We start from the raw sequence: 27,732 nt of genomic DNA on the forward strand, positions 1-27,732 counted from the left end.
GGGATTTTGGTCGATTCTTCTATTTTTTGTCAATTTTTTTGCACACTCAGGGAGTTAAATCCAGTTTGTTAAATAATTGATTTTATTATTGAAGCATCAACTTATTATGGGAGATCGACCAAGTAGAAGATTGGATTTTTGCTAAACAAGAAAGAAGATAAGCTCAAGAGCTCATGGATCATATTAGTTTGGAAATCAGGGATGATGATCATTTAGAAAAGATTTTCAAAAATTGTAAAGTTCTCAAAGGTGGATGTCAGTACATCAATCTCTATCTTCGAGAGTGGACTATTGTGAATGGATAAAATACTCTTCCATCTACATCATTCATTTTGCACTAATCAATGAGAATCTTGAGACGAACACGTGTAGTAATTTGATTTGAGAGCTAAAGAACCAGAAATAAGAAAATAAGAGGAAGGAATGAAAGGAGACGAAAGGAGACGAAAGGAGAGGGGATAAATCATGTAATAAGGAGATTTATAGTAGATCAGCTCTTCGAACCAGTGGAAGTAGGCACGTTTGTCAAACCACGTAAAAAACCTTGTATATTTTTCTTTATGTATTTTATTATATATATTTTTATATATTAATTTTAATGAGAGGATCATGGTCGAGGTCAATTTATCATAAAATGGACCTTTACAATAATGATTTTTAGAAAATTTGAACATTTTCTAACATCTCATACACACTTATGATGAAAAATCTCAACTCTCAACCCTCAATCGAGTTAAGAAAAATGGAAAACACCACCTCAAGCTAGGGTTGATGGTATTCATCAAAAGGGCATTTGAAATGTTAGGGATTCCTAAGAAAAATGTATCCCTCCAAAAAGTTGTACTAATTCCTAGAAGGTGAGTACCAATCTTGAAAATTTTAAATCTATGTTTTTTTCTCTTATCTCAACTGTTTATTGCCTTAATTGTGGATCAAGACTAGAAAACTCCATTAAATTAAATCTTAGTGTCCCTCATGTTAATTGGTCACAAACTTGTAAGAAGTTCGAGGCATGGTTTTAAAGCTCGGTTTCGCGTCTCGTGAGACAAATAAAAAAAATTGAATGTGTGTCTTAAATCTTGGTCAAAAAATGACTTTGTGAGTTGGTCTTGTTTAACTCCGATACCTAGTTAACTTGGACTATACGTCTCAATCTCGGATGAGCTTAAAAACCATGGTCCGAGGTATTCATTTAGTACCCAATGTCATGAAACACATTGGAATGGGTATTCTTTGGGTCACTTCAGAAAGAATAAAGACCAAAGAAGCTAACTTTTCTCATTCTAACATGACAGCTTGGTAAAGGTTCCTGCCACCTCAGCTCCCACCTAGATCAAAAGGGTCTCGTCTGTACAGGAACTGAACTCTGTTCTGTCATCCAGAGTACCGCCCTATTAAAAAACTTGCCTATTTTACTACTTTTTCAAATCTTCGGATCCAGACAATTACTTAAAAGTCAGTCTCTCTCTCTCTCAAAGCGCTTAGCGACTTCGCCCAGGTTAGACTTCTTCTTCTCTCTTTCCAAATCAATTTCTTCTGTCTCTGATTTCTTTGCTCGACCTCTTTGATCATATTTTTTGTTTAGTCATACGACATGCAATTTATATTTCATTAATTTACTCTGTTTTCTTTTTTTTTTTCATTATTAAATCTCTCTCCCCTTGCATTGCTTCTGTTTGTTTGTTTTTTTTTGGGTAGAATTCCAGCTCTAAGTTCCCAATTTCCTAAAAAGAGCTCGATTTCCGCTTTTTGAATGAATGTTTCGTTTTTAGGATGATTCTGTCCCTTTAATTCTGTGAACTATTGTACAATTCAGTAGGTTTGGTGTTTAATTTCATCCAGAGAACAAAAAATTCTCATTTTTTTGGATTTTCTTCTTGCATGCCTTAACTTGAACTGCACTACTTTGATCTATTTATATCTGATTGTATTTTGGTTGTTAGTTTGATACTTAGATGTTGATTCTTACTGGTTTTCACTTAGATTGTTTGAATTGTAAATAAAGGTTGCATCTTTAGCAGATTCAAGTGAGATTTGGGATAATGCAAGGATTTTTGTTGAATTAATCGCTGTATCTCTTGAATCAATTGTCAGAAAGGAGAATTGGGTTGGGTTTACGTGGAAGAATTCAGAATTCATTATTTATTTTACTATAAGAAATGATTGGAAAGAAAAACATGGCACGGGCGTCTCCTTTGTTCTTGATTCTTTTGACGCTAGGGTTTTTCTTCGCGACATATAACTTGGTAACATTGGTAATTCACAATCGAGACTCTAATTTGGGGGCTGATGGTGTGAATAGTGCGACATCATCTGATCCTATTATTCAAATGCCGGAAAATGTGAGGAGGTTGGAGAATGTTAGGATGCCTTTCCACGTTGCCCTAACGGCGACTGATGCCCCTTATAGTAAATGGCAATGTCGCATTATGTACTATTGGTATAAGAAGATGAAAGACATGCCTGGATCAGAGATGGGGGGATTCACTAGGGTTTTGCATTCGGGAAGTCCTGACAACCTCATGGATGAGATTCCAACTTTTGTGGTTGATCCTCTTCCGGCTGGTCTTGATCGGGTGAGAATTCTTCCCATTTTTACGTTATTTGGTTTCCTTTCTTGTAGTTTATTATTTGTATGATAACTTTTCCTAGTGAGTTAAAATTTATATTTCTCTTGCAAAAGTAAACCACTTGTTTGAAAAACAGATTGCAAACCATGCTTTCTTTCATTGTATTATTTTTCTTTGACATTGTACTCAAATGTTGTTTTTAGGGATATATTGTCTTAAATAGACCATGGGCTTTTGTGCAATGGCTGGAAAAAGCGACAATCGAGGAGAAGTGAGTTTACGTTTTACTTGAAATGCCAGAACTTCTATGCTTTCTCTTTAAAAATAAACCCTTAAGCTTTTGCATTCTATGACCATTTCAGATATATACTGATGGCAGAACCTGATCACATCTTTGTGAATCCTTTGCCTAACTTGGCACGTGGAGGGTACCCTGCAGCGTACCCATTTTTCTATATTAAGCCCGCTGAAAATGAGAAAATAATAAGGAAGTTTTATCCGGAGGAGAAGGGCCCTGTGAAAAATATTGACCCTATCGGCAATTCCCCTGTAATTATCGAGAAGGTAGTGTGTCTTTTTTGCTAATGTAGCTCAGTAGGATTGTTGGATCTCATTGAATGATTGACCATTATATTCTTAACTTATCTATGCTGTTTTTTTTTTTTTTTTCTTGAATAAGGCTTTGATGATAATAATGATGATGGTGTACTTGTCAATCCCTACATGCTAATTTATTTTACAATTTCCGAAAAACTTTCAAATGCACAGCCTCATTGACATCTTGAATCCATTGAAGGGTGCTCGTTTTCCAGATTATTATTAGTTATCATCTCTCTTATCCTTTTAGAGGGTGTTTCTATTGGCATTTGTTTTATTGCTTGTATATTAATTGTCATTTATCACATTTATATTAATTCAATCGCCTATCACAGTCTGTGCTAGAGAAAATTGCGCCTACATGGATGAACGTCTCCTTAAGAATGAAGGAAGACCCAGAAACTGATAAATCTTTTGGCTGGGTGTTAGAAATGTGAGAGAACCTTTTACAAAGAATTTACGTCTGCCTGGTTTCAATGGATAGTTCTACGTCTAGGTGTTCCTGATAAGCTTTTGACGTTTTTGTTGCTATTGAACTAGGTATGCATATGCTATTGCATCTGCTTTGCATGGTGTGCAACATATTCTTCGGAAAGATTTTATGCTACAGGTTTGGCATGCTACCCAGCTTCATTTCCGTCTTATTTTAGATAAACTTATACTATATCTCTAGAGGTCATACTTAAGAGTCCTTGATATGGTTGGTTACAGCCCCCTTGGGATTTGGAGGTTGGGAAAAGGTTTATCATTCATTTCACTTACGGATGTGATTACTCTTTAAAGGTAAAGGCATTCTCTCATCCCTATGTTGATTCATCCTGAAACCATGATGGTTTAACATGATTATGCATTGTTTTGCTCTTGCTTCTTTTATTTGCATGCAACCATGAGTTTTGTGGAGCCAAAATTTTCTCTTTGTAACAAATAATGTGAACTTCCTTGGATTCATTTTCGTTTCTTTGTTTTTGTATTGGATTTGGTCCCTCTTCAGGGTGAGCTAACATATGGGAAAATTGGGGAGTGGCGATTCGACAAAAGATCATATCTTCGGGGTCCTCCGCCAAAAAATCTCTCCTTGCCCCCTACTGGAGTTCCTGAAAGTGTGGTATGTCTTTATTACCCTGTTATTCACTTAAAAAGATTGCATATTCCTCGTTTCAAGGGGATATCTACAAGTGTGCACTCATCATAACCTTCAGCAGGTCCATCCCTTATATGTTGTAATGTGTACTTCAGCATTTGCCTTCGGTGTATGTGAACTTACAAGTGAAGTAGGATCTTAAAAAAAAATTTTGGTTGGGTGACATTTTTAAAATTCAACAAGAAGTTCATGAGCTTTATATTCTGCTTGTAATAATATCTTTGACCATCTAACGACATTTTGATCTCTTAGTGATTATTATGTTTATTGTTTTCTATGCATGCCATACTTGATGCTATTGTCAGCAATCAAGAAGATGGTTGTGGTGTGGTACTTAGAAGGAAAAAATATAAAGTGATAACTTGGATACGGCTTTAAGATGGTGCTGATATTTTTAGATCAGTCTTTTATTATAACACATATCTCTTGGATTAATCTGTATATTGATATTGAAATTTTGTTATAAATTGTCAGCTGTAAGTCTAAATATCAAAATCAAATCCATTCTATAACTTTTGTGTCACTCGCAGAAGTTTTTCTGGAGCTAAATTCCATAACTGTTCTATGCTCTGTGAAGTTGTTGTACATGACATGGTTAATTCAGATCGCCCATATGATAGATGAGCATCTGTATTGGCCACATGGATAAATTATCTTCCTTGTCCACTTTTAACCTTTCCATGTATTATGATTTTCCCTTATGAATTGCAACTTTTGATTTTTTTCCTAATCTTTTAAAGAAGAAGGGAAAAAGAACATGATCCTTGTTTTTGAGAACTAAAATGCCTCTTTTGTCTCTGGTCATACTACTAGCGGAGTGAAACTTGCCAATCAGATGGATGGTAACGTGGTGAAATGAGTGGCCCATAGTCACAAATTTGGAGTACAAGTTTAAAATGGCAAGGGAAAGCTTTGAAAAATATAGGAAAAACCAGAAAGAAATGGGAAAAAAGATAAAACATAAATAATATATATATATATATATATGTTAAATTTTTTGAAAAATGTGTACATATCTTATACATTAGACATTTGTTCTAAGTCTTCAATTTATTTTTAAGCAATAAAACACATTGTTGAATATTTATGTTTGATAACATGTTTCACACATAATTATATATACTATTATGCTAAAAAAAATTGATCAACATATCTTTTATTCAAAATAACACACTATTGAAAAATTTAAATACCATAACGTCAAGATATTATCATCAAGTCTCATATTTCTATATTTATGAATCATTGAATCCTATATTATGTATCAAATTCCACTTTAAACAACATTCATGAACCAAATCACAAACAACCCTAAGGCCACAAATAAAAGTTTTTTTATTATTGTTTCTTGTTTTTTATAAACAAAACGTGATTAAAACGTTTAAAAAAAAAAAAGCCTTAAAAAATGTGACTTCTTAAAAATGTGTTTTATAATAATTTGAATTGTCAAAGATACAAAATGCAATTCCTAAAAAAAAACAATGTTTTTTGTGATTATGCTTCGGACCCTCCATCTCAACTGCATCATATCAATAAGATCCCACCATTCTAAGAAACATCCATACTCTAGCTTTAGAATGCCACCATATCTAGTTTTTTTTTAAGATTTTGCTCCACATATGAGATCCATTTACCTGATCCTGGTTTACTTCATATCTTGAGCTTTCGAGTTTTGTACTATTTCTTGTACTTAATCATTTATGCACTATATTGCATAAGAATGCCCTGGTAACATACGTTTATGCCGTGTTCTTGTATGGTTAGTGAATGAGAATAAGGTGCTTCCTAATTAGATATAAATGGTTTTAGTAGAATGACAACATTCTCCTTTTTTGGAGTTTAGGGAATAATTCATGTGATGGCTGTAAGAGTATCTGAATTTCAAACCAACTTGTGACATGATTAATTTACTACATGGTACAATATAGGTAGGAGGGATCATGCCATTATGTTGACTAGAGAGAGGGACTGGGGGAAGGAGGGTTGTCTGATACGTGCTTATTCAAGTGCATTTTCTTAAAGAGATCTAGGGAGGTCCAAAGCTATTGGAAACAGGAACGAAGGACTTGGCTTTTAAGGACAAGCGGAATTGGGGGAGGAAGAAGGAGATGTGATTAGCTATGGTTATGGGTTGCAAAATAAATATTGGGATGGTTGGGAAGTCATAGCCTCTTAATTATGTGGATATTTGGGAGGGAATTGTGTAGATTTTTTTAAAGGGCTCCTAATTTCTTGGTGAGAAATGGTGATAATTAGATTTTGGGTAGATGTCCAGTGTGTGTTTAAAACGTGTTTTAACTTATGCCTATCTCTTAATAGCTTGGTCCCTGTTAAGGGAATAACATTGTACGTGTTTGAAACATTTGGTGCCTAGGTTCTAGGAGTTAGGAGGAACACATTGAAGAGGCCTGCATTCATTCAGATGTGAAGGATGCAAGTGTTTCCTTGGAAATGGGATTCTAAATAAGTTTCCCGTTCATTCCTTTCAGGAGTCATTGGAGTAGTCTAGTATATGCCTTGACCAACTGCTCTCAGGCTGGGTAAATACAGCCCACTTGGAGGTCATTTGGTCGGATTTGTTTTTCACTAAGTATAACTATGAGAGCCTCTTGGGATCTGCTTTTCTTAACAATCCAAGAATGTAAATTGTGGCTTTTCCATGAAATTTATCATGGCCAGCATGTAGACGCTCAATTATTGAGTACTTTCAAGTGTTCAAGGTGGTTTGTGATTCTCTTGTAACAAATTCAATGCTTTATTCTAATGAAGACAAAGTTATTCAAGACATTTAGCGCTTAAAGTGTAAACTATTTTATCCTTCATTTACATTCTCTCTGTGTATGTGCATGCACGCATTTCAGAATCACTGAAATAGTCATTCCTTCTTCTTTCCTTCCACCAATTCTTCTTCCCTTCTTTTTAATTCTAGTTTACTATATTTTGAGGCACTGTGTTTACATGACAAAGATATGATCCCCTTTGTTTCTTTTCTATAATAGGAGATGACTTGTGTTTGTGTAACACAGAAATGGTCTTCTCTTTGTATTGTTTCTTTCCCTTCTTATTTTTTACCATCCACTCTCTCTTCTTCGTGCTGTTTTTTTCATTCTAGTTGCTTACTGTTTTATTCTCCCTATCAAAACTCAAAAATGGCGGTGGGCTTTGTTTATACGTACATCCGCTTTGCTTATAGCATTCGCAAAAAAGGTTTTTCATGGTAATCGATTATAATGTTACATAGTGTATAATCCTTGCACAAAATTCTTGTGGTTGGGTTCACTGAGCTTGAATTCATTGTGGTAGGGCATATCGCATACCCAATAACTGTTCAAAATCTTCCTCTAGGTGAATGATTTGGTTGCAGCCTGCGTACTACCCTTTGCATGGGTTATAGGCATCAGTTGAAAATGATATCTATCTTCTAGCATTGTTTGATAAATCTGCAGAAGGGAGTTGTAGTTCCCACTCTTGTCAGTTCCTCCTAAGATCTATCTACTAGCATTGTTTGATAAATCTGCAGAAGGGAGTTGTTGGTGCTGCTCTCTCTTTCTCTCTCTGTATCATTGATTGTTGATTACCCTGTTGAACCCTAATGGTATCCTTACCCTTGTGTTGATTGCCTTATTTGGTTCGGACTAGCCTAATGTTTAAGTGTGAAAGATTATTTTTCTTGAAGTTCCAAATAAATGGTGGATAGATTCAGAGCAAATCAGCCATGTACTGTTCAATTAAAAATTCCCATTTTCAACTCCTTGACATGTTTCCTCAGTTGGGATTGGGTGGTCCAAAAGGGTGCATTAACAACAATGAAATTAGTGTGAATGGATTCAATCCAATAAAAGATTGTAGAGAAAAATCACCGAGAGAGCACACACCGATTTAACATGGAAAACTTCCTAATGAAAGGGGGAAAATCTACCGGCCAAAGGCTTGTAAAAACTTTCACTAATCAAGTAAAATATTATCACTTTTTTTGGAATCAATCTGACCAAAAGATTAAAAATCTTACAAGTGTTTCTTAGTCACGAAAAATGCTGAACCCGATGTTACTGCTTCAAAAATCAATTCAACGTTCTTCCTTGAGATCTTCAATCCGGAATTTCTTCGCCTTCAAACAAATCTCAAATCACTTTGGCGATTTCTTCTTGTACACTCTTTAGTTCTTGAATCAAACCTTCGAATCTATTGCAACGTCTAGCAAACATAAGAGGAAAAAGAGTATTGTAGGCATCAAAATTTTGAACGGGTTCCCACAACTTTCCAAATTATCGAAAAGCCCCTAAATCTAAGTTGATCTGACACATCTAAATTGGGGCCCATTGATTGGGAATGAACTTTGTATGGGTTGGATTTGAGTTAGTTGAAATTGAGAGAGAAGAAGAAGATTAATTTATTAATTAGCCCTAATTAGGCCATATAAGTATTGCATAAGATGAGTAGAGGAAAAGACTAAAAAGGACACAGACTTATTTAACACTCCCCCTCAAGTTGGTGCGTGGATATCAATAACACCCAACTTGGACAAGACACCTTCAAAGGAGGTTTTACTAACACCTTTAGTAAGAACATCAGCGAGTTGTTGAGATGTAGGAACAAAGGGAGTACAAATTTGTCCAGAAATAATATTTTCTCTAATGAAATGATGATCAACTTCGATATGCTTCGTTCTGTCATGCTGAACTCGATTAACAGCTATGTTAATAGTTGATTTATTATCGCAATATAGTAAGAACGGGACCGGCACAAGAAGACATAAATCAGCTAGTAAGATCTTGAGTCACAACAACTCACACACTCCAAGTGCCATAGCTCTGTATTCTGACTCAACACTCGACCAAGAAACCACATCTTGCTTCTTACTGCGCCAAGTTACCAAGTTACCACCAATTTTAGTACAATACCCAGAAGTAGACCGTCTATCAGTCATTGAACCAGTATAATTTGCATCTGTCCATGCCTCAAGTGTCCACAATCGGAAAATGATAGCAATTGCTGTGTCGCAAGGGGCCAAAAACACAATCTGCTGTGTCGCCAAGCTCTAAACAACCACCTTGAGTGCCCCTGCTAAAAAACCGACAGCAACTATTGAGTCGTAGGGTTCCAAAAAACTCAATCTTTGTGCCGCCAGACTTGATTTTCAACAAAACAGTACCTTGCTGTTATCACTAGCCCTAGACAGCAGCATTGCTGAGCGTACAGCCTGATCGCAGGCTCCAAGCAGTCCTCAACTCCTTATCGCATGATGCAATTAGGGTGTATAGAGACAAGGAACCCCCGTAAGGGTGATATGTATTGACGACGAGTGTGTGGAAGTTGATTTAAGGAAGAGGAAGGTGATAGGGTTTGTGGTAGAAGGAGTGGGAAACGATGGAGGTAGAGAGAGCTTGGCTCTGATACCAAGTTGAAATTGAGAGAGAATAAGAAGATTAATTTATTAATTAGTCCTAATTAGGCTATATAAGTATTACATAAGATAAGTAAAGGAAAAGACTAAAAATGAGACAGACTTATTTAATAGAGTTTTTGTAGAAAAAGCCCATGATTCAGGCCCAAGTGAACCACATTAAGTATCGGGCCCTGTACACCCAACAAACAGGTTAACCCATTTTTAAGTCCAAAATCCACTAAAATGGATTGAACCAATAACCAAATAGTATTTAAACTAATTATGTAATATCCATCTAAGAATGGATCATAATTGGAAATACTAGTCTGCCTTAAGTCTACAAATACCAAAGCCTCCCTCATTTGAAGGAGACCTGGGTCACTTTCTCTTAGAAAATAAAAGCTCTCCTTCCAAAGAAGAAGAAGCTCTCAAGGCCAACTCCAAAGGTGAAACAAGGTTCTTTAAGAGAGACTTAGACCCCGATTCAAAAGAAGATCAAACCTAAAGATTTTTTCCTGAATCTAAGAAATCCTTCTCAACCGATAAAGTGCTAAGTACGAAGAGAAGAAAATCTACAACAACCCTCCATAAAAGATCAAACATAAAATCTTCTCCGAAAGTTGAGAAATCATTCTTAATCAATCAAGCATGAAGTCTGGAAAGAAGAAAATCTAAAACAAACTTCCAGAGAAGATCAAGCCCCCCTTCTCTACAAACATAAAAATCCTTCTCAGTTGATCAAGCACGAAATTCTAAGAAAAGAAAAGCTACACAAAGTTTCTATCGAAGATCAAGCATTACAAAACCACCTTCTCAGCTAATCCAACGCGAAGTCCAAAGAGAAGAAAACTACATGTCATCATTGTTTTTTGTATTTGACTATTAATTAGAGGAAAACACTTCATTGAACGAGTGTACTGAGATCTGTACCATTTTCATCATAACAATCAATTAAATTTATTTGTGATCTTATTTTACGCATCTCGAGGTAGATCGTGAAATTTGTTGCTGATAAGTACAAAGGGTACTAGAATGAACAATAGAGTAATTTTGGCACTCTCAAACACACATGAGCACCTATTTATAGGGAAATGATGAGGTGCTTTAAAATAAATAAAGAACTCGTGGAGGGGTTGATTTAAGGTTATAAGAACCAATGGCCAAGAGGAAAAACAGTTCAATGCATTAAAGCATTGAACTTTTGAGTTCAAAGTATTCCAACGGTACAAGGCTTTGAAAATGACAGAGTTTAAAAAAAATATTAAAAAATTGAAAGTGCGTTTGACTCAACAAACTCCCCTTCAAACTCGATTCATAAAATTCATACTTGACATGGTGTTACAATTATTTTGTTTGTCCCTTGTCATCATGTCTAATGAATTCTCGTTGGTATGCACGTTTTAGATTTTAAAAGTTTGATTCTTAAGCACATCCTTAATCTAATGGTACCTCACATCGTACTTTAATTATCACATTTGACAGTAAAATGTTCTTGATTTAAGTCTAACTCCTGAATATATATTACTCATCGATAATGGTGAACCCTAGAGCTTCAAAGAATCTCAAGAGAATCAAAACAAAGAGGAATGAGGAAAAGCAATGTTAGAAGAAATGAAATCTCTACAAGAAAATCATACCTATGACCTAAAGTCATTACCTAAAAGGAAAAAAGGCATTGAAAAACAAGTGGGTCTTTAGGAAAAAATAATGAAGGTCTAGGAAAACAAATAAAGTTCAAATGAAGACTAGTTGTCAAAGGGTTTGTACAAAACAAAGGGTATAGATTTTAAGAAAATATTTTCTTTGGTGTCAAGATGTTCTCAAATTCGAATCATCTTACTATTCGCGGTATCAATGGACTTAAAAATTGAGCAACTTGATGTTAAGACTGCTTTTCTTCAGGAAGAGTTGAAAAAAGAAATTTATATGGAACAATCGTAAGGGATCCAAGTAAAAGGTAAGGAACACATGGTTTGAATGTTAAGGAAAAGTCTTTATGGTTTAAAACAAGTCCCTAGACTAATAGAAAATTTGATTCCTTTATGAAGAATCATGAGTACCATAGACTAGAGGGCGACCATTGTGTTTATATTAAAATATTTTTCTTTTGATAAGTAATAATTCATTAAAAGAAAAGCTAGGCTGGCCGAGGTGATCAACCAAGAGAATAACCATATAAAAGAGACTACTTAGTAGTAATACAACAAATTCCATCCCAATTGCAAATAAAATCCTCAAAGAAGAACCCCCCTAAATTCCTTGAACTTTTTGACTAAAAGAAAGTAAGACCCAACATAGACACGGTTGTATCCTTACAATCATTCATTTTGCCATCAAAAGTACGGGTATTCCTCTCTATCCAAATTCCTCAACAAATTGCAAACGGAGTAATGCTCCACAACAACCTCTTCGCACCTACGAACGAGTATCCAATAGAAGACCAAGAAGGAAGAGATCCCGGATTGTTTTAGGTAAGCAAGTTGATACTCTGAACAACTTGAAGAAATAAGCCCAAATCTCATAAGTAAACTTGCAATGGAGGAGAAGATGGTTTGATGATTCCCTATTCCTCAAGCACAACAATCAACAACTCACCCGACACATTCCTCACCACATCAAGAAGTCTACCATTTGGATCCTACCTAACGTTGTGGTCCAAGTAAATAAAAAAAAAAACTATTTTCCTTTGCAATTTTGGTCCCCAAATAGCAACATGGGGAAAAGAGAGCTCTCCAAATGGAACTTTTTTTATTCTCTTGTTATATGTGGATGACACACTTATTGTTGGCCAAAATAAATTAAAAATCAATCAATTGAAGAAAGAATCAGCCAAGTCTTTTGCGATGAAGGACTTAGGGTCCATCCAATAAATTCTTGGAATGAGAATTTAACGTGATGGACTCATAAACTTTGGTTATCTCGAGAGAAGTAAATTGAGAAACAATTAGATCGCTTAAACACAAACAATGCTAAAGCGGTTAGAACATCATTAGTTGGGCATTTTAAGTTAAGTACAACTCAATGTCCTTATAGTCAAATTGATAAAAAAAAATGGAATAAAATCCATATTTTTGAATTGCGAGGAGCTGTCTCATGGTAATCTAAATTACAAAAATGTATTGTTCTTTCCACAACAGAGGTGGAATATATTGCTGTCTCAGAGGCTTGTAAAGAAATGTTGTCGTTGAAGAGGTTTCTTCAAGAACTAGGCTTAAATCAAGAACATTTTATTGTCAAGTGTGATAATTAATTTGTAATTCACTTACTCAAAAATCTAACATTCCACTATAAGTCCAAGCATATAGATATGAGGTACCATTGGATTAGGGATGTGCTTGAGAATCAGACTCTTAAAATTGAACAAGTGCATATCAATGAAAATCCATTAGACATGATGACAAAAGTAATGATAAGGGACGAACAAGAGAGTTGTTATACCATGTATGGTAAGGATTTTTTGAGTCAGGTTTGAGGGGGAACTTTTGGAGTCAAACCTATTTCAAATTTTCAATTATTTTTTAAAAATTGTCATTTTCAAAGCTTTGCACTGTTGGAATGTTTTGAACTCGACGGTTCAATACCGTTAACCCTCTTGACCAATGGTTCTTGCAACCATTAAATCGGTCCCTCCATTTGCTCAGTATTTATTTTAAATTCCCTTATCCAATAAATAGGTGCTCATTGTGTGTTTGAGTGTGTCAAAAATTGCTCTTTCTAACTTTATTGCTCTTGCTTCTTCCCTTTGTACTCTTCTTTTTTTTTGTTTGCTAGAGATGGCATTAAGTTTAAAGATTTGATTTAAGAACTAAAGAGTGCGTAAGAAAGAATTGCCAAAGTGATTTCAAATTTGTTTGAAGTCAAAGAAAGTGATTTATTAGGATTTGATATTTTTTTCGCGATCAATAAAAAAATATTTTTGTCAGATTGATTCTGAAAAATTTGTAATATTTTTCTTGATCAATGGAAGTTTACCGACCTTTGGCTTGGGGTTGTTCCTTCTTTTATTAGGAGGTTTTCCATGTTACTTCGATGTGTGCTCTCTCAATGATTGTTTTCTACAATCTTTAATTGGCTTGAATACATAGCCATACTAATATCATTGTTTCGAATAAATCATTTTGATCCTAACAAACTGGTACAGAGCTTTGGTTGCTCTAGGTGGTGTAGAAGCAAAAGTTGATGGATATGGATTCAACCTTTACTGTAGAGAAACTCAGTGGTACCAATTGGAGTTTATGGAAATCCAAGATGGAAGATGTTTTCTTCCTTAAGGACCTATATGTACCAATTGAGGGAAGAGCCAAGAAATCGGTGAGCATGATCAATGCCGATGGAACAAGTTAGAACGGAAAGTGGTGGCCACTATTAGACAAAGCCTGGTCGATTTTGTTTGCTTTCATATAGCACAAGAAAATACGACATAATCTTTATGGAAGAAATTACATGAGCTATATGAAAGAAAAAATCCCCATGAGCAAGACTTTTTTTAATAAGAAGATTGGTGAAGTTGAAATACGAAGTGGGCACATCTATTTTGAAGAATATAAATAATACTGTTATCTTTCATGAAACTGACATTGGAAGAGGAAATGAAGGGATTGTTCCTTCTTTGTTCCATGCCTGATAGTTGGGAAAATTTGGTTGTTACATTTAGTAACTCGGTGCTGGATGGAGAACTTACTTTTGCTTAAGTTACTATTAATCTCCTCCATGAAGAGACTAGAAGAAAGACTAACTATGTTGATTTCCTAAAGTAGATACATTGGCTATTGAAGAATGTGGTAGATTTAGAAATAGATCAAAATCTAGACATGAAAAATCTAGTCAAAGGTCTAAATCAAAAGGAAAAATGTCTTGTCATTATTGTGAAAAAGTTGGACATCTTAAGAAACAATGTTGGAAACTAAAGAATGAAAACAAAAATGATAATTACAAAGTTTCCTTAGCGGAGAAAAATGATGAACTTCTCCTTGTAGAAGGAGTTGAAAATTGATTAGTAATTTCTTGTGATGAACAAGAATGGACCATTGATTGTGGGGCCTCTTACAATGCCCCTCCTTACATTGACCATTTTATGATTTACACCCCCAATGATTTTGATAAGCTTCTCGTGGGCAATAAAAGTGTTGCAAATATTGTTGGAATGGGTGATTTTCACTTGTGTGTTAATGGTGGTGGTAAGCTTATACTTAAGGATGTAAGACATATCCCGAACCTTAGATTTAATTTGATATCCTCGAAAACCTTGGCTAGTCATGAATATTTTACTTACCTAAGGATGAAATATAAAATATCCAAATGATCATTGTTTGTAGCCAAGGCAATGTTCAAAGGAAATAATTTATATTATTTGAAGGCAAAAGCAATTAATGAAGACATGATCTCCACCAATGAGGATTTATCATCAAAATTGTGGCATCAAAGGCTTTGTCACACGAGTGCAAAGGGGTTGGAAGTCTTGTCTCGTTGAGGGCTCTTGCCCAGCAAGCATTATGTGTTGGGAAAACAAAAGAGGGTATCATTTAAAATGAATGACCAAAATAAGAAATTGGAAATTCTTGATCTTTTTCATTCTGATGTATGTGGTCCAATGAGTGTTCATACATTTGGTGGTGCATCTTGTGTTAATTTTATTGATCATGGATTAAAAATAAAATATGGGTGTATCTTTTAAAATTAAAAGACCAAGTATTTGAAATTTTTAAATAATTTCAAAAGACTGTTGAGAGGGAAACCAGAAAGCCTCTCAAATGCATTAGAATAGATAATGGTGGGGATTATTCCTCAAATCCATGGAAGTACTATTGTAGGGAGCATGACATAAAAATACCATAACCCGCCACAACACAATGGAGTGGTGAAATGAATGAATTTTACCATTGCGAGCAAGGTTAGATGTTTGTTGTCTCACTCAAGACTTTCAAGGCAATTTTGGGGAAAGGGGGTTATGACTGCATGCTACTTGATAAATTAATAGCCCATGGTATCTTTGAATGGAGGTATTCCCAAAAAAGCATGGACTGGTAATGATGTATCATATGCACACTTAAGGACTTTTGGTTGGGTAGTTTATGCTCGTGTCCCTAAAGAAGTTCTATCAAAACTTGATGATAGGTCCATCAAATGCATTTTCTTAGGATATGTGGGTAGTGAGTTTAGCTATAGACTATGGGATCCCATTGGAAAGATCATTAGAAATAGGGATGTTATCTTCTTTGAAGACTAAAGGTTTAATAGTGTCCAGCCTACAAAAACAATTGAAGATAGTGAATCCCCAAAGAGAGATGTAATTTCAATACCGACCGACTTTTAAGAGGATGAAGAACAAGCCTATGATATCACTCCTCAAGGGAATGATCATAATAATGGTCACCAGGGAATGACAATGTTGATGATCAAAATCAGGATATGGGTTTGCTTTTTTCATGTTTTTGTTGGTGCTCTTCTTCATGTCTTCATGGATCAGGCATGGTAGGATTGTATTTAGTGTGGCTTGAGTGGGGTTAGTACTGAGATCAAAAAAAGAAACATAAAGTAAAACCAATTGTTTGTTTGTTTGTTTATTTGTTTGTTCAAGCTGCAATGGCATTTCAAAATCAATTCTAAAATAGTAAATTTATAAGAATGGTTGTCAAACAGGTCATTGGACCTATAATTTTTTTTTTATGCATCAATGAAACTCATCACCAGGGGGATTCAACTTTTCAGCAAGTACTAGACCTTCTACCAGACATGTTTATTATATGCAGGTGGGGGAAGGAGTGTTGGTTCCAAACCAACTTGATGAATGTAACTATCTGATTAAGCACATTCGTTTGGATGATAGAAAAACAGTGATGGTCCAAAAAGAGTATTCTCGAAATGAGATCTACTTGAGATCCCTGAAGCCCTCAGGGCAGTACTCCAAGCAAATGAAGATATGAACGAGACTTTCATCTTTGTCATTCATATTTCCATACCCATCGTTTATTCTATAGAGTTTCTATGGGGTCTTCTCCTCCGTCTTAAGTTATCACTCAAGTAGCCCAGATCAGTTGGCAACAGAATCCGATCGGTTATTTTTTTGTTTTCATTGATATCTTTGGTGAGACTTATCAGATGGTGATGGGTATTAGCTTCTGCACCTGAACCACGAGTTCTGATATGATTATACTTCTTGTAATCATTGTTTTAGTAGACTTCTCGGCATCTATTTGAAATTGACCACTGCACCCAACATGCCAAAAGAAAAAGAGTGGAAGAAAAAATAAAAACCTACTTGAAATCATTAACCATTCTGAACTCAAAACATATCAGAAAGGCTTTTCTTTCTTTAATACCCACCTAGAGTTGCTATTGGCACCCCAACTTTTAACCCCAATTAAAAATAAAGAAAATAAGCGAATGGTTGAGAATGAGTAAAATTTTCGGTGCCAATAGAAGCGCTCTCAATTTTTTTTTTTTGCTAGATTTCTAATTTTTGGGTTTAGAATTTTATATGTGCCTAATCATAATTGTAAACAACTACTGAAATTGTTTAAACTTGTGTTATAATGATTTGTAATGTTGAGATTATAATTATGCCAAGCCTCAGTAATGTTTGACGAGTGTGTTAAAATCTTCAATTGGGGTTTGATAAATAATTTAAGAAATTGGCGTGTAATAAGTAAAAGTTGTGGTGCCAATAGCAGCTCTCTTATATTCATCTTATATCATAATCTGTCTCATTCTCTCTTTCTTTAGTACTTTCTTAACTTTTTGAGTTACATTTTCAGGTGACATTGGTAAAGAAGGTGAATGAAGCTACTGCTAACATACCTGGATGGGACACAGTTTAAAAGGGTGAAGTGGAAGAAAACGATTTTCCGGTGACCCTAAAGATTAAAGCATTAACATCAGTTTTACCTCTAAAAGAGATTGATATATACCAACTACAGGCTTCGACATTTTCGCAGTGATGATTGGAAGAACAAATGGAAAGGAAGGATGTTTTGGTTCGTCAAATAAGAGTAGTTTGTCATTTAATACTTGTGAAATTAAAATAGCATATATTTATCGCCAATTCATCTCTATACATCACTACACAATTTTTTTGTTTTTTGTTTTTTTTTTTTCTGAACTTAGGCAAGAATGTGACGCTTATCATGTTTTAGCTTTTGTAAATCATTTGGTTGGATTTTCTGTCAAATCTTTACATCTCTGGATATTTTGTGACATACAAATTTAAAGTTGAAGGTTATGTTTTTCAGGTTTGGTGAAGTACTTTAAGGTTAGAAATCTGTTTTTCATTTCCAAGGAAAACATCTTTCCCCTCCACACTGTGACTTACAATGGTGGATGGCCTGCCAACTTGTGATTTTGTCTGTGTTTTTTGGTTGTTCACCCTCGCTTTGAAATAGGAATTTCTTCAAATGTCCATGGTTGACATGTTCTGGATGTCATAACGCATGGCTTTACATTTCATAGTGTCATACTCTTGGTGTCAATGTTGTGGTCGATGTTTTGGGAACTTAAAGAATTGACTCGAACAAGATGCAGTTGGAAGAGTTCAGTGCTTCGTATTCTCTTCCACTATTAGCTTCCCATCCTCTCTTTCTATCAAAAGTTTGATCGGGAGCTCTACCCACTAAGAACATTTGGAATGACAAAGTGTCACCTATAAATGTTCTCAATTCATGTCCCTTCAAATACATATATTTTTGTAATAAAATCTCCCTACTTCTCTAGTCAATTAGGGTCTCTAGAGTAAAGATCATGGGCCCAACATCACACATAATTAGGCCCAGAATATTGTGGGTCAGGTTTGGTCTAGAATTTTGAAGCCTGATTAGTACTGGTCCGGCTCATAGACAGCACAGCTTTAATAGGTTAATGGCATGAAGTCTCATGCAAAGGAGCAGATCTGCATCATGGATCCCACCATAAATGATCCTTTTTTTTTTTTCTCATAGACAGCACAGCTTTAATATGTTAGTGGCATGAAGTCTCATGCAAAGGAGCGGATCTGTATCATGGATCCCACCACAAATGATCCTTTTTTTTTCAAAAAAAAAAAAAAAAAAAATCTATACGTGGGTGTATCCATTGACTCTAAAAGCTCAAGACTCACAAGCAATTATGTGTGAGTGTGACGTCTCTCCGCACGTAAGTGAATCGTTGAGTGCTCGTGACCCTCTCATGATTTCATTCTTAAATAAGGAGATCTGTATTTTCATGGTGCTTCATCTTCTAGTCAAGATTATTGTGGAAGAAACCTTGGGAGAAATTAATTTCCGTTTTCAACAAACAAAAGAATCTCGTAAACGACATCTTACATCAAAGGGTAATTATAAAAGCACCCCACAAATTAATAAAAGCAACCCACATCATAATCAAATTATTTTGTCTTATATAGGTTAAAAGTTTTGGAAGGAGTTGAGTTTTTGTGCAGATTATCTCTATGATAAGGAGACCATCCTCACCAAAAATCAGCCCATTCTGAAACTTATAACCCTATCAAAACAAGTTCAAGATTCGTAAATCATCAATTTTTTTCTTTTTTTTTGTCAATCAATTTTAATAGAGATAGATGTTTCGGAATGGGCTGAGTTTTTGTGAGGATGATCCCCTCATCATAGAGATCATCCACACTAAAAATTAGCTCTGAAACTTTTTAACCCAAATGAGACAACAATTCGGCTATGATGTGGGTTGTCCTTATTAATTCGTGGGATACTTTTATAATTACTCTACATCAAATTTATTGTTTTAGTTCAATTAAAGGCACTTTTACTAGAAAGTCATTTTTTTAATTTTTTAAAATAAAATGTGAACAAGAAAAAGAATGCTTGAACACTTAAAATCTCTCTCTTAACTAACCCTGTCGGTGGAATTTATTTTTTAGAAAATCTCTCTACATTTTGGTGAATATTTGAGATAAGCCCCTTATGTTTTCAAACTGATCACATGCCCCTTGTCATAAGTCTTCTCCACTAGTATAATGGAAAATGACCTATATACCCTCATCATCAATCTTTAGCTAATAATCCACCATCTTCATGCTTTTAAATCACTATGATAAATTACCTTTAATCTATTCAACTCGATCTTCGTTACATTTTCAAACTTGTCTTAAACCATGGTAGAAAACTCGTAATTTTTCTACAATATCCCGTCATCTTCTACTTCCCCAAGATCACTATCTTATTCTTGCGGTCCTTAGGTCGAACTAGAAAGAAACTGAAAGTTGAAGAAGAGGGGTTAATAATTTTATCAGAGTAGTTGAAGATGATTGATTTTGAGAAGAAAAATCAAGTGGTCATTGCTAAAGGTTGAAGACAAGTGCATTTTGGTCATTTTATCTAAGTATATTAAAAAAAACCCAATGTCAAGGGCATGTCATCAGTTTGAAAATATTACGTATCTCAAATATTCATAAAAAGGTGGAGTAATGTGTCTAAATTGCCCAGTTTCTTACTTTTATCTCCCTATTGGAATCACCTCCTTCACCCTATTTCCATTTTTTTTCTTTGGATCACTAAAAGTTAGAAATTAAAAATAAAAGATGTTATAGCCTTAAACAATTGAGAATAGAATATATATAAGGACCTTTAAGTTATTGAATCGACTCCGATGATAATAAATGGCACACCATTATGAAATGTACGAGTTTTTGGTAAGATTTACTTGGTTTCTTGGGATACAATGAATCATGTACTAATAGATTTTGGAATTCAATCATCGTCGTTCATCGAGCTTGGTGGACTCAATATATGTGATGAAACACCATCGATCAACAACTAACCCAAATATATGTTTCAGCTTGTATCCAACATAATCTACTATAACTCCCAAGGGTTGATGAGATGGCCAAGACCATACCTCAAGAAGCAATAGGTCTTGAGTCCCCCTTAGGGGTCACCTTCAAGGATTTATCGCAAAAATTACCTAGGGCATGTAGAGGGAGTGGACCATGGTTTTAAAACTTGTTTTGATGTCTTGTCTCGTCCATGAACAAGGTCGAGTTGTCTCAGACAAGATATCCGATTTGTTTAAGTCGTCTTAGACGATATTTTAAAAAATGCCTTATAATTAGAACAAATAAGGAAGAATTTATGGGAACCAAATATTTACTAGATACATTTCAAATCACCAACTACTTTCTAAATCAATAATAGGATCTAAAGGAATCCTAGGGTTCCATCTCTATAAATATATGGATAGATGTACTAAAAGGGGGGAGTTCTTCTCCCTCTAAATTTTATACTACTTTTATACTAAGGTTATAACTTGGTGTCGGAGAGGTGTTGTTGTAGGCACACTAGGGGCATAAGAAGAGGAGATCACAAGGCATCGTCACAGATCTCAAGATATTATAAGCTTTTGCATCTACAATTTGACGTCGTCCGTGGGAATCAAATATGAAACTACGAGAAACCACGCGTGGAATAGTTGGAGTCTTAATCAGAAGTGGTGGTTATCCCCTAAATCAACCCTTTGTCATTTTAGGGTAAGCATGTACTAAGTTCCCAATCCAATTTTATCAAGAAATGGATCGTAATACATAAATCAGATCTTTTGACCAAGATGCGATGTGCGAATGTGTGGACGTACGGTGAAGAAGGGTGAATAAGATATCTTGCGGATAAGTTCATTGTGATCATGTTATAGGACGATTTCTGATGAAGAAGATGAAAAGAAAATTGTCAGGCACATGTGCGGCTTTAATGTACGAGATATTATATGATTGATCAACTAACATCCATTTTGATCCCCAACTAAAGCTAGAGGCATTAGGTTTGTTCAACACCTCTAGGTGGTGATAAATCCATGTGTTGCACATATCAGGAGTGTATGCTCTGCCACAAGAAAACAAAATGGTAGTTATGATAAAATTGTGTCTCATATAGGAACCTAGCTATTGCATTATTAAATGTAAGAGGTGGATACCTCCATATCAAAATGGCTACAACCAAGTTCACATAACATTAATGACTTCCAATTATGAGGCAATTATGGGACAATTATGGAGTAATGATATCTCTAGATCTTTAGTGATAAGCATAAATATATATATATATATATATATATATATATATATATATATATATATATATATATATATGATGGCAACATTGTGCTCAATAATATCGCAAGATTGCATCTTGGTGCATTTTTGCTTGCACAGTAAGTAATAGACGAGGTTCTCTCTCAAACCCTGCCAAATTAACTCGGACTAATTCAAATCAAATTGTTTCTAGGTTGAGCTAAGTAAGGGCAATAAATTTAGTTGAGCCAAATAAAGGCCTTACCCAAATTTAACTCGGAACTGAATTAAAATCATGATTTGACGAGCACATCGATTATTAAGTATTTTACAATTTTAAAATTATATCAATTGGTAGAAAGGTGTTATTTACAATAAGGGTACACTACAAGAGAATATGACAGGAGTGCATCATAGACTTCGCCATGCCACTTTTTATATGGCTAGACTTATGTAAGGCTTGGTTATAGGTACACCCAACAACGTGGTAATATCAAGTATTCCTTTACACATACATTTCTTATAAGGTAAACAAAAATTAATTATGAGTTTGGATGTATACTTGTACATCATTTTTTGTGGGTTAGACTCATTGAGTCAAAAGAAATAAATATGAACTTAATTGTTTAAAATTTTGAGATTATTTGAGGGTTTAACCCGAGTCCAACTTACCAAGTCATATGGTATAAGTAGGGGTCCAATTCGGAGGGTTAATTTGCTAATGGGTAATTGACCCCAACTTTTTGACCTCGAATCAATGAGTCAAGTGGGTTTGACTTGGGAAATCGATTTATAAATTAGATTCAATTGAACTACGTTATTTTAGGCAAAGATGCAAATTGATAGCACTAGATTAAGAATACATTGTTTTTTTGTGCAATTGTTGTTATTTATATTGCTTAAAGAAATGAAGGTTGTAAATGAACTTAGCGCCATACCTGACTCATATGGGGAGTCTGATCCACATCCTAAGTTGGTCGTGCGAGACCACTTAGCACCACACCCAAATCATATAGGGAGTCCGGTTCACATCCTAAGTTGGTGGTGCGGGACCACTTAACGTCACACCCTACTCATATATGAAGTCTGGTCCACATCTAAGTCGGTCGTGCAGGATCACTTAATGTATAACCCGATCGTTGGGGATTGGCAAGTCTTGGCTCATTGTAGGAGCTAAACCTGATCGTTTAAGATTGGCAAGTCTTGGCACATTGCAAGAGTCAAACCCGACCGTTTGGGGTTGACAAGCCTTAGCTCATTATAGGAGTCAAGCCCGATCGTTTGGGATTTGCAAGCCTTGACTCATTGAGGGAGTCAAGCCTGATTATTTGGGGATTGGCAATCATTAGCTCATTAGGGGAATCAAGCCCAACTATTTGGGGTTGGTAAGCCTTAGCTCATTGCGAGAACCAAGCCCTATCATTTGAGGTTGACAAGTCTTAACTTATTGCAAGAGTCAAGCCCGACTGTTTGGGGTTGGTAAGCCTTAGCTTATTGTGAGAACCAAGCCTAATAGTTTGGGGTTGGCAATCCTTGGCTTATGGCATTGGGGGTTGACAAGCCTTGGTTAATTACTGGAGTCAAGCCCGACCGTTTGGGATTGGCAATGCTTGGCTTATGGCATTGGGGGTTGGCAAGCCTTGGTTTATTACTGGAGTCAAGCCCGACCGTTTGGGGTTGGCAATCCTTGACTTATTGTAGGAGTCAACCCGATAGTTAGAGGTTAATTTCTACCTATTTGGGGATTGGGAAAGTCTTGGCTCATTACGGGAGTGAAGCTTGATCATAAGGAGGTCGACTTATAGCAAAAACCTTGGTCCATTATGGGAGTCAAACTCGATCGTTTGGGGCTTGTAAGCATTGACTCATTACGAGAGTCAAGCCCAATCGTTTGGAGTTGCTAACTCTTGGCTCATTGCGGGAGTCAAGCCTTATCGTTTGGGATTAAAAAGTCTTGCCTCATTGCGGAAGCCAAACCCGACAGTTTGAGGGTTGGGAAAACCTTGACTCATTACAATAGTGAAGTTCGACCATAAGGAGGTCGGCTTACAACAAAAACCTTGGCTTATTACGAGAGTCAAGCCCAATCATTTAGGAGTTTGAAAAGTCTTAGTTTATTACGGGCGCCAAGCCCAATCATAAAAGGTTGGCACATAGTGAAAGTCTTGGCACGTAAAGAGAACCAAGCCCGGACACTAAGGGTCGGTTCTTTGCTAACTAAAACTTGGTTCATAAGGGAACCAAGTCTGACCAATGAAGGTCGGGTTAATTCATTATTATTTTTAATATTGATTGGTTCGTAAGAAGTCAAGTCCAGCCATTGGGGATGGGTTTAATTGAGTTTTGTTCCAAGACCGACGATAGGAGGTTATATCTATTGGCTTAGGAATTTTGACTCATTATGACGCCAAACTCGATCGATAAAAAGGAAATGACAAAAAAAATGGGGGAAATAGATAATGTATTTATGAAAAATACTTTGAAGGATGTAACAAAATTAGCGATTTAAATGAATTTAGGTAATTATAGTCGCTACACTTTCGAAGGTAAAACAGGTGGATGACGCATGACATGGACATTGATTGAATGGATCTTAGACATCGAAATGATAATTTATAAAGTGTGTGGCCACGTGTCATATAGTACCGTTCATTTGTTCTTAGGCATTTGAATTAAAAGTCCAAACCCCCGAGAGGAGGTATTATGGAGGATATTTCTCGTTGAGTACTAAGGGGAGACACATGACACTTAGAGATTCGAGTTTAGTATGGAGATACGAGGATAAGCTTAGTGGCTTGGTTATAAACCAACATTGGGTTCAGGTCTCGATTGGAGAAAATCAAGGATTAGATCAACATGAATTAAAATTCTGGTTAGGAAAAGTCCCAAAAAAAATAGGAATGTATAAGAATCAAATATTTACTTAATATATTTTAAATCACCAATGAAGATCTACCTTCTAAATTGGATAAGGGTCAAATCGATAATAGGATTTAAAAGGATCCTAGGATTTCATCTCTATAAATAGATGAATAAAAGTACTAAAAAGAGAGAGTTCTTCCCTCTCTAAATTTTATATTATTTTTGTACTAAGATTCTGACTTGGGTATTGGAGAGGTGTTGTTGTAGGCACAACCAATGACACGAAAAGAGGAGATCGCGAGGCATCGTCACAAATCTCAACGTAGTGCAAGTTTTTGGTATCTACAGAAACCATGGCTAAATACACTCCCTATTGCTCCAAATTTTGTGACGGGAAAAGATGATGACATTGTGGTTCTAGCCAGTGAAGACTAAGACAATGAAAATAATGATGAAAACAAGTTCAAGAAGAAAAAGAAAAAGGAAATATATAGAGAGAACAAATTTTTTGAGTGACAAAGGTTAAGATTTTTGAGAAATTTAGGACGCTTGAGAAGAATTGTACCGATGGAAAAAAATTTATAATTTTGAGTTCAAATAAAGGTAATTCAAAATTTTCAGGAGAGCTATTTTAAAAAATATTACATTGACTTTTGATTAAGGGAGAATTGTCGGAATTGTAAGAAAATTGATTCAAGATTAATAAAGATGCAAACACACAAAGAATACAAGGATTTACATGATTCTCTCAAGATTGAAGCATGTCCTTGTAAGAAAATTGATTCAAGATTAATAAAGATGCAAACACACAAAGAATATAAGGATTTACGTGATTCTCTCAAGATTGAAGCATGTCCACAGATAACACTAGTTTCACTGTGTTACACATAGATACCTTCATAATCCACAAATCACTAGTTTGCATGATTTTTCAAGGTTAAATTTCAAAACACCCGTACTTTTTTTTTCCATATAATTTTTTTTCTTTGGTGAATGCTGAATTATTCTATTCTATAGGGCACTTAGAGGGGACAGATGCATATAGTGCCACTAAGCGTACATTGCACATGTGATTTCATCTCTGTACCTTACCCACAGATAGCATGACTGCACCAGTGCCCTGTGTTTTGTGTCTTTTCTAGTCAGACAGGAAAAAGACCAGTGTAAAGGCTAGGAAAAAAAAATAACTAAACCCCATAAAATATTAAAAATGAATAGAGAAAAACAACACAGACAGTCTATAAAGTGAATATGCTTTTCATTCTCCCATAAACATGATCAAGATGATATGAACCACTAACGTAAATAAACAAATCAGATTCCTAAAATGCCCATCATTGTGCTTTTGCTTCTATAAAATAGGAAAAATTACTTAAAAACTCTGTCAGAGGGATTTATTTTCAAATAATCTCTAAGTTTTGCTCATTAGTTTGATAGGACATTTGGTAACTTTTTTTTACTTTTTAATGATCCCTCATGATTGACAAACTGACCGTTTTTTCTTTATTTACTGTCAAGTTCAATCCTTTTTATTTATTGTTGAACTCGACGTTTTTTATTTACTATCAAATTTTGATAAAATCCACTCATTTTCAATTTTCATGTTTTTTGAATAAAATACATGAAAATGTCGACTAAAAACTTGAGATAACAACTTGTTTAGATGATTTCAATCCAAAAGAATCATTTTTAATTTATTTTCATCTAAAAATTAAAAAAAAATTGAAAATAATTTATTACTCCTTAAATCTTTTTCGATGAAATGAAAACTTCGAAACTCGATTGAGATACCAAAAATCTAATTTTTATTTATGAAAATGATCAGTTCGAATGGTTAAGACATTAAATCGTAAGGAATGTGGGAGATGAGATCCAAGGACTATTAAGAAAAGAAAAACTTACTAAATAGATTAATATAAAAAAATGCTCAAAACTTAGGGATTATTTAGAAAAAAAAGTCTCCGCATCGGGATCCTTTTAAGTAATTTTTCTTATAAAATATCATATAATAACAAGGTACAATGGTGCACGTGAGAGATAGAGAGATGCACGTGAGGGAATATATATGGGACCTGCTCCCAAGGAAATTTGACAGCTATCCCATATCATAATCGGTGATAGAAAGTGGGTTTACCCACAGGCTAGAGCTGTTTTGACTGAGGTGCCACTGTTGGGTCGTCCAGTATTTTGTTTGTTTTCTTAATCTTCTTAGAGTCATTATCATTTAGCCTACTTTTATACAAAATTTGACATACCACTCATGTTGTGGTTAATATTTGATGGATAACTTGCTTTTTTTTTTTTTTTTTTTCAACTAATGACATATTCTTGACCACAGCCTTTTAATAGAGATTAATATAAATTGACTAAAATACCCTCATCTTTAAGATCTGGCTAAAGCCCTTCTTCTTCCTTTTGCTATTTTTTTTTTCCAAAAATTCATCATCATTTTGATGATAAGATCGTCTTTTGTTACTCACATGAGTTGATTAATTACTTGATTTTTCTACTATTTTATATTCGTAATCTTGACAAGAAATAAATAAAATTTTCCCCCTAAATCAGTTTGTTAAATAAATCAAATTACTTATCCTAAAGATTGAAAAAGTTGAAGTCAGGTGGATTATTTTAAGAAAAATCAAGGGTATTCGATTAGTGGTTGAAGATCAGTGAGGCGGAACCAGGATTTTCTTGTAATTGAGGCAAATTATAGTTAATTGTACAATTGAAGAGTTTGAAAATGAATGATTTTGAAGAGAAATTCAAAGATGTTTTATTAGAAGTGAAAGAAAATGATATTTATGTCATTTCCAATCAGTTCACGAGAGAAGGGCCAGTCAAGAGGCAATATTATCTTTAAAAAAATTAAGAGGAAGGGGGGAGCGAGGTGAGGGGGTGAGGGCAAATAGGGCTTATAATTAGTTAAAATTACAAGGGTATCTCAAAATTTTGTGGGGCCGCCCTTGCTCATGGCATGCCATAATCAAGGGATCTGTCGTCAGTTAAAAAACACATGAATTAATATCTATCAAATTCGTCGTCTAAAGTAGCGTTAAAAAAAAGTCCAAAGTTTGTGCTAGTGGTCCAACTCCTGTTCTAATGCCAGTGGCTCATTGCTAGCTTATCACTTTCATGGTTAGAAAAAGTTACAAACCATAGCTTCTGAAGGATA

The 27,732-nt window shown here is 35.0% G+C and overlaps 1 protein-coding gene across 3 annotated transcripts; it reads left to right on the forward strand.

Annotated features, from left to right (window-relative positions):
* Positions 1 to 1,363: 1,363 nt before the first annotated feature.
* On the forward strand, positions 1,364 to 17,925 carry LOC147384225 (hydroxyproline O-arabinosyltransferase NOD3-like). 3 transcript variants are annotated; one of them, XM_086425275.1, is made up of 9 exons: positions 1,364 to 1,498; positions 2,095 to 2,576; positions 2,774 to 2,841; positions 2,933 to 3,134; positions 3,503 to 3,600; positions 3,708 to 3,777; positions 3,879 to 3,950; positions 4,159 to 4,272; positions 17,449 to 17,925. In XM_086425275.1, exons 2-9 carry the CDS (start codon positions 2,160 to 2,162, stop codon positions 17,509 to 17,511), a joined length of 1,104 nt encoding a protein of 367 aa, XP_086281401.1. In that variant the 5' UTR covers positions 1,364 to 1,498; positions 2,095 to 2,159; the 3' UTR covers positions 17,512 to 17,925. The 3 variants fall into 3 exon arrangements, with proteins under 3 accessions (XP_086281401.1, XP_086281400.1, XP_086281399.1); XM_086425274.1 differs by having other exon boundaries at positions 1,455 to 1,498; positions 2,022 to 2,576; XM_086425273.1 differs by lacking the exon at positions 1,364 to 1,498 and having other exon boundaries at positions 1,699 to 2,576.
* The last annotated feature ends 9,807 nt before the right edge of the window (positions 17,926 to 27,732 follow it).

The sequence above is a fragment of the Akebia trifoliata genome, chromosome 15 (assembly GCF_017979445.1).
Source record: "Akebia trifoliata isolate Shusen 1 chromosome 15, ASM1797944v1, whole genome shotgun sequence".
Classification (NCBI taxonomy): Eukaryota; Viridiplantae; Streptophyta; class Magnoliopsida; order Ranunculales; family Lardizabalaceae; genus Akebia; species Akebia trifoliata.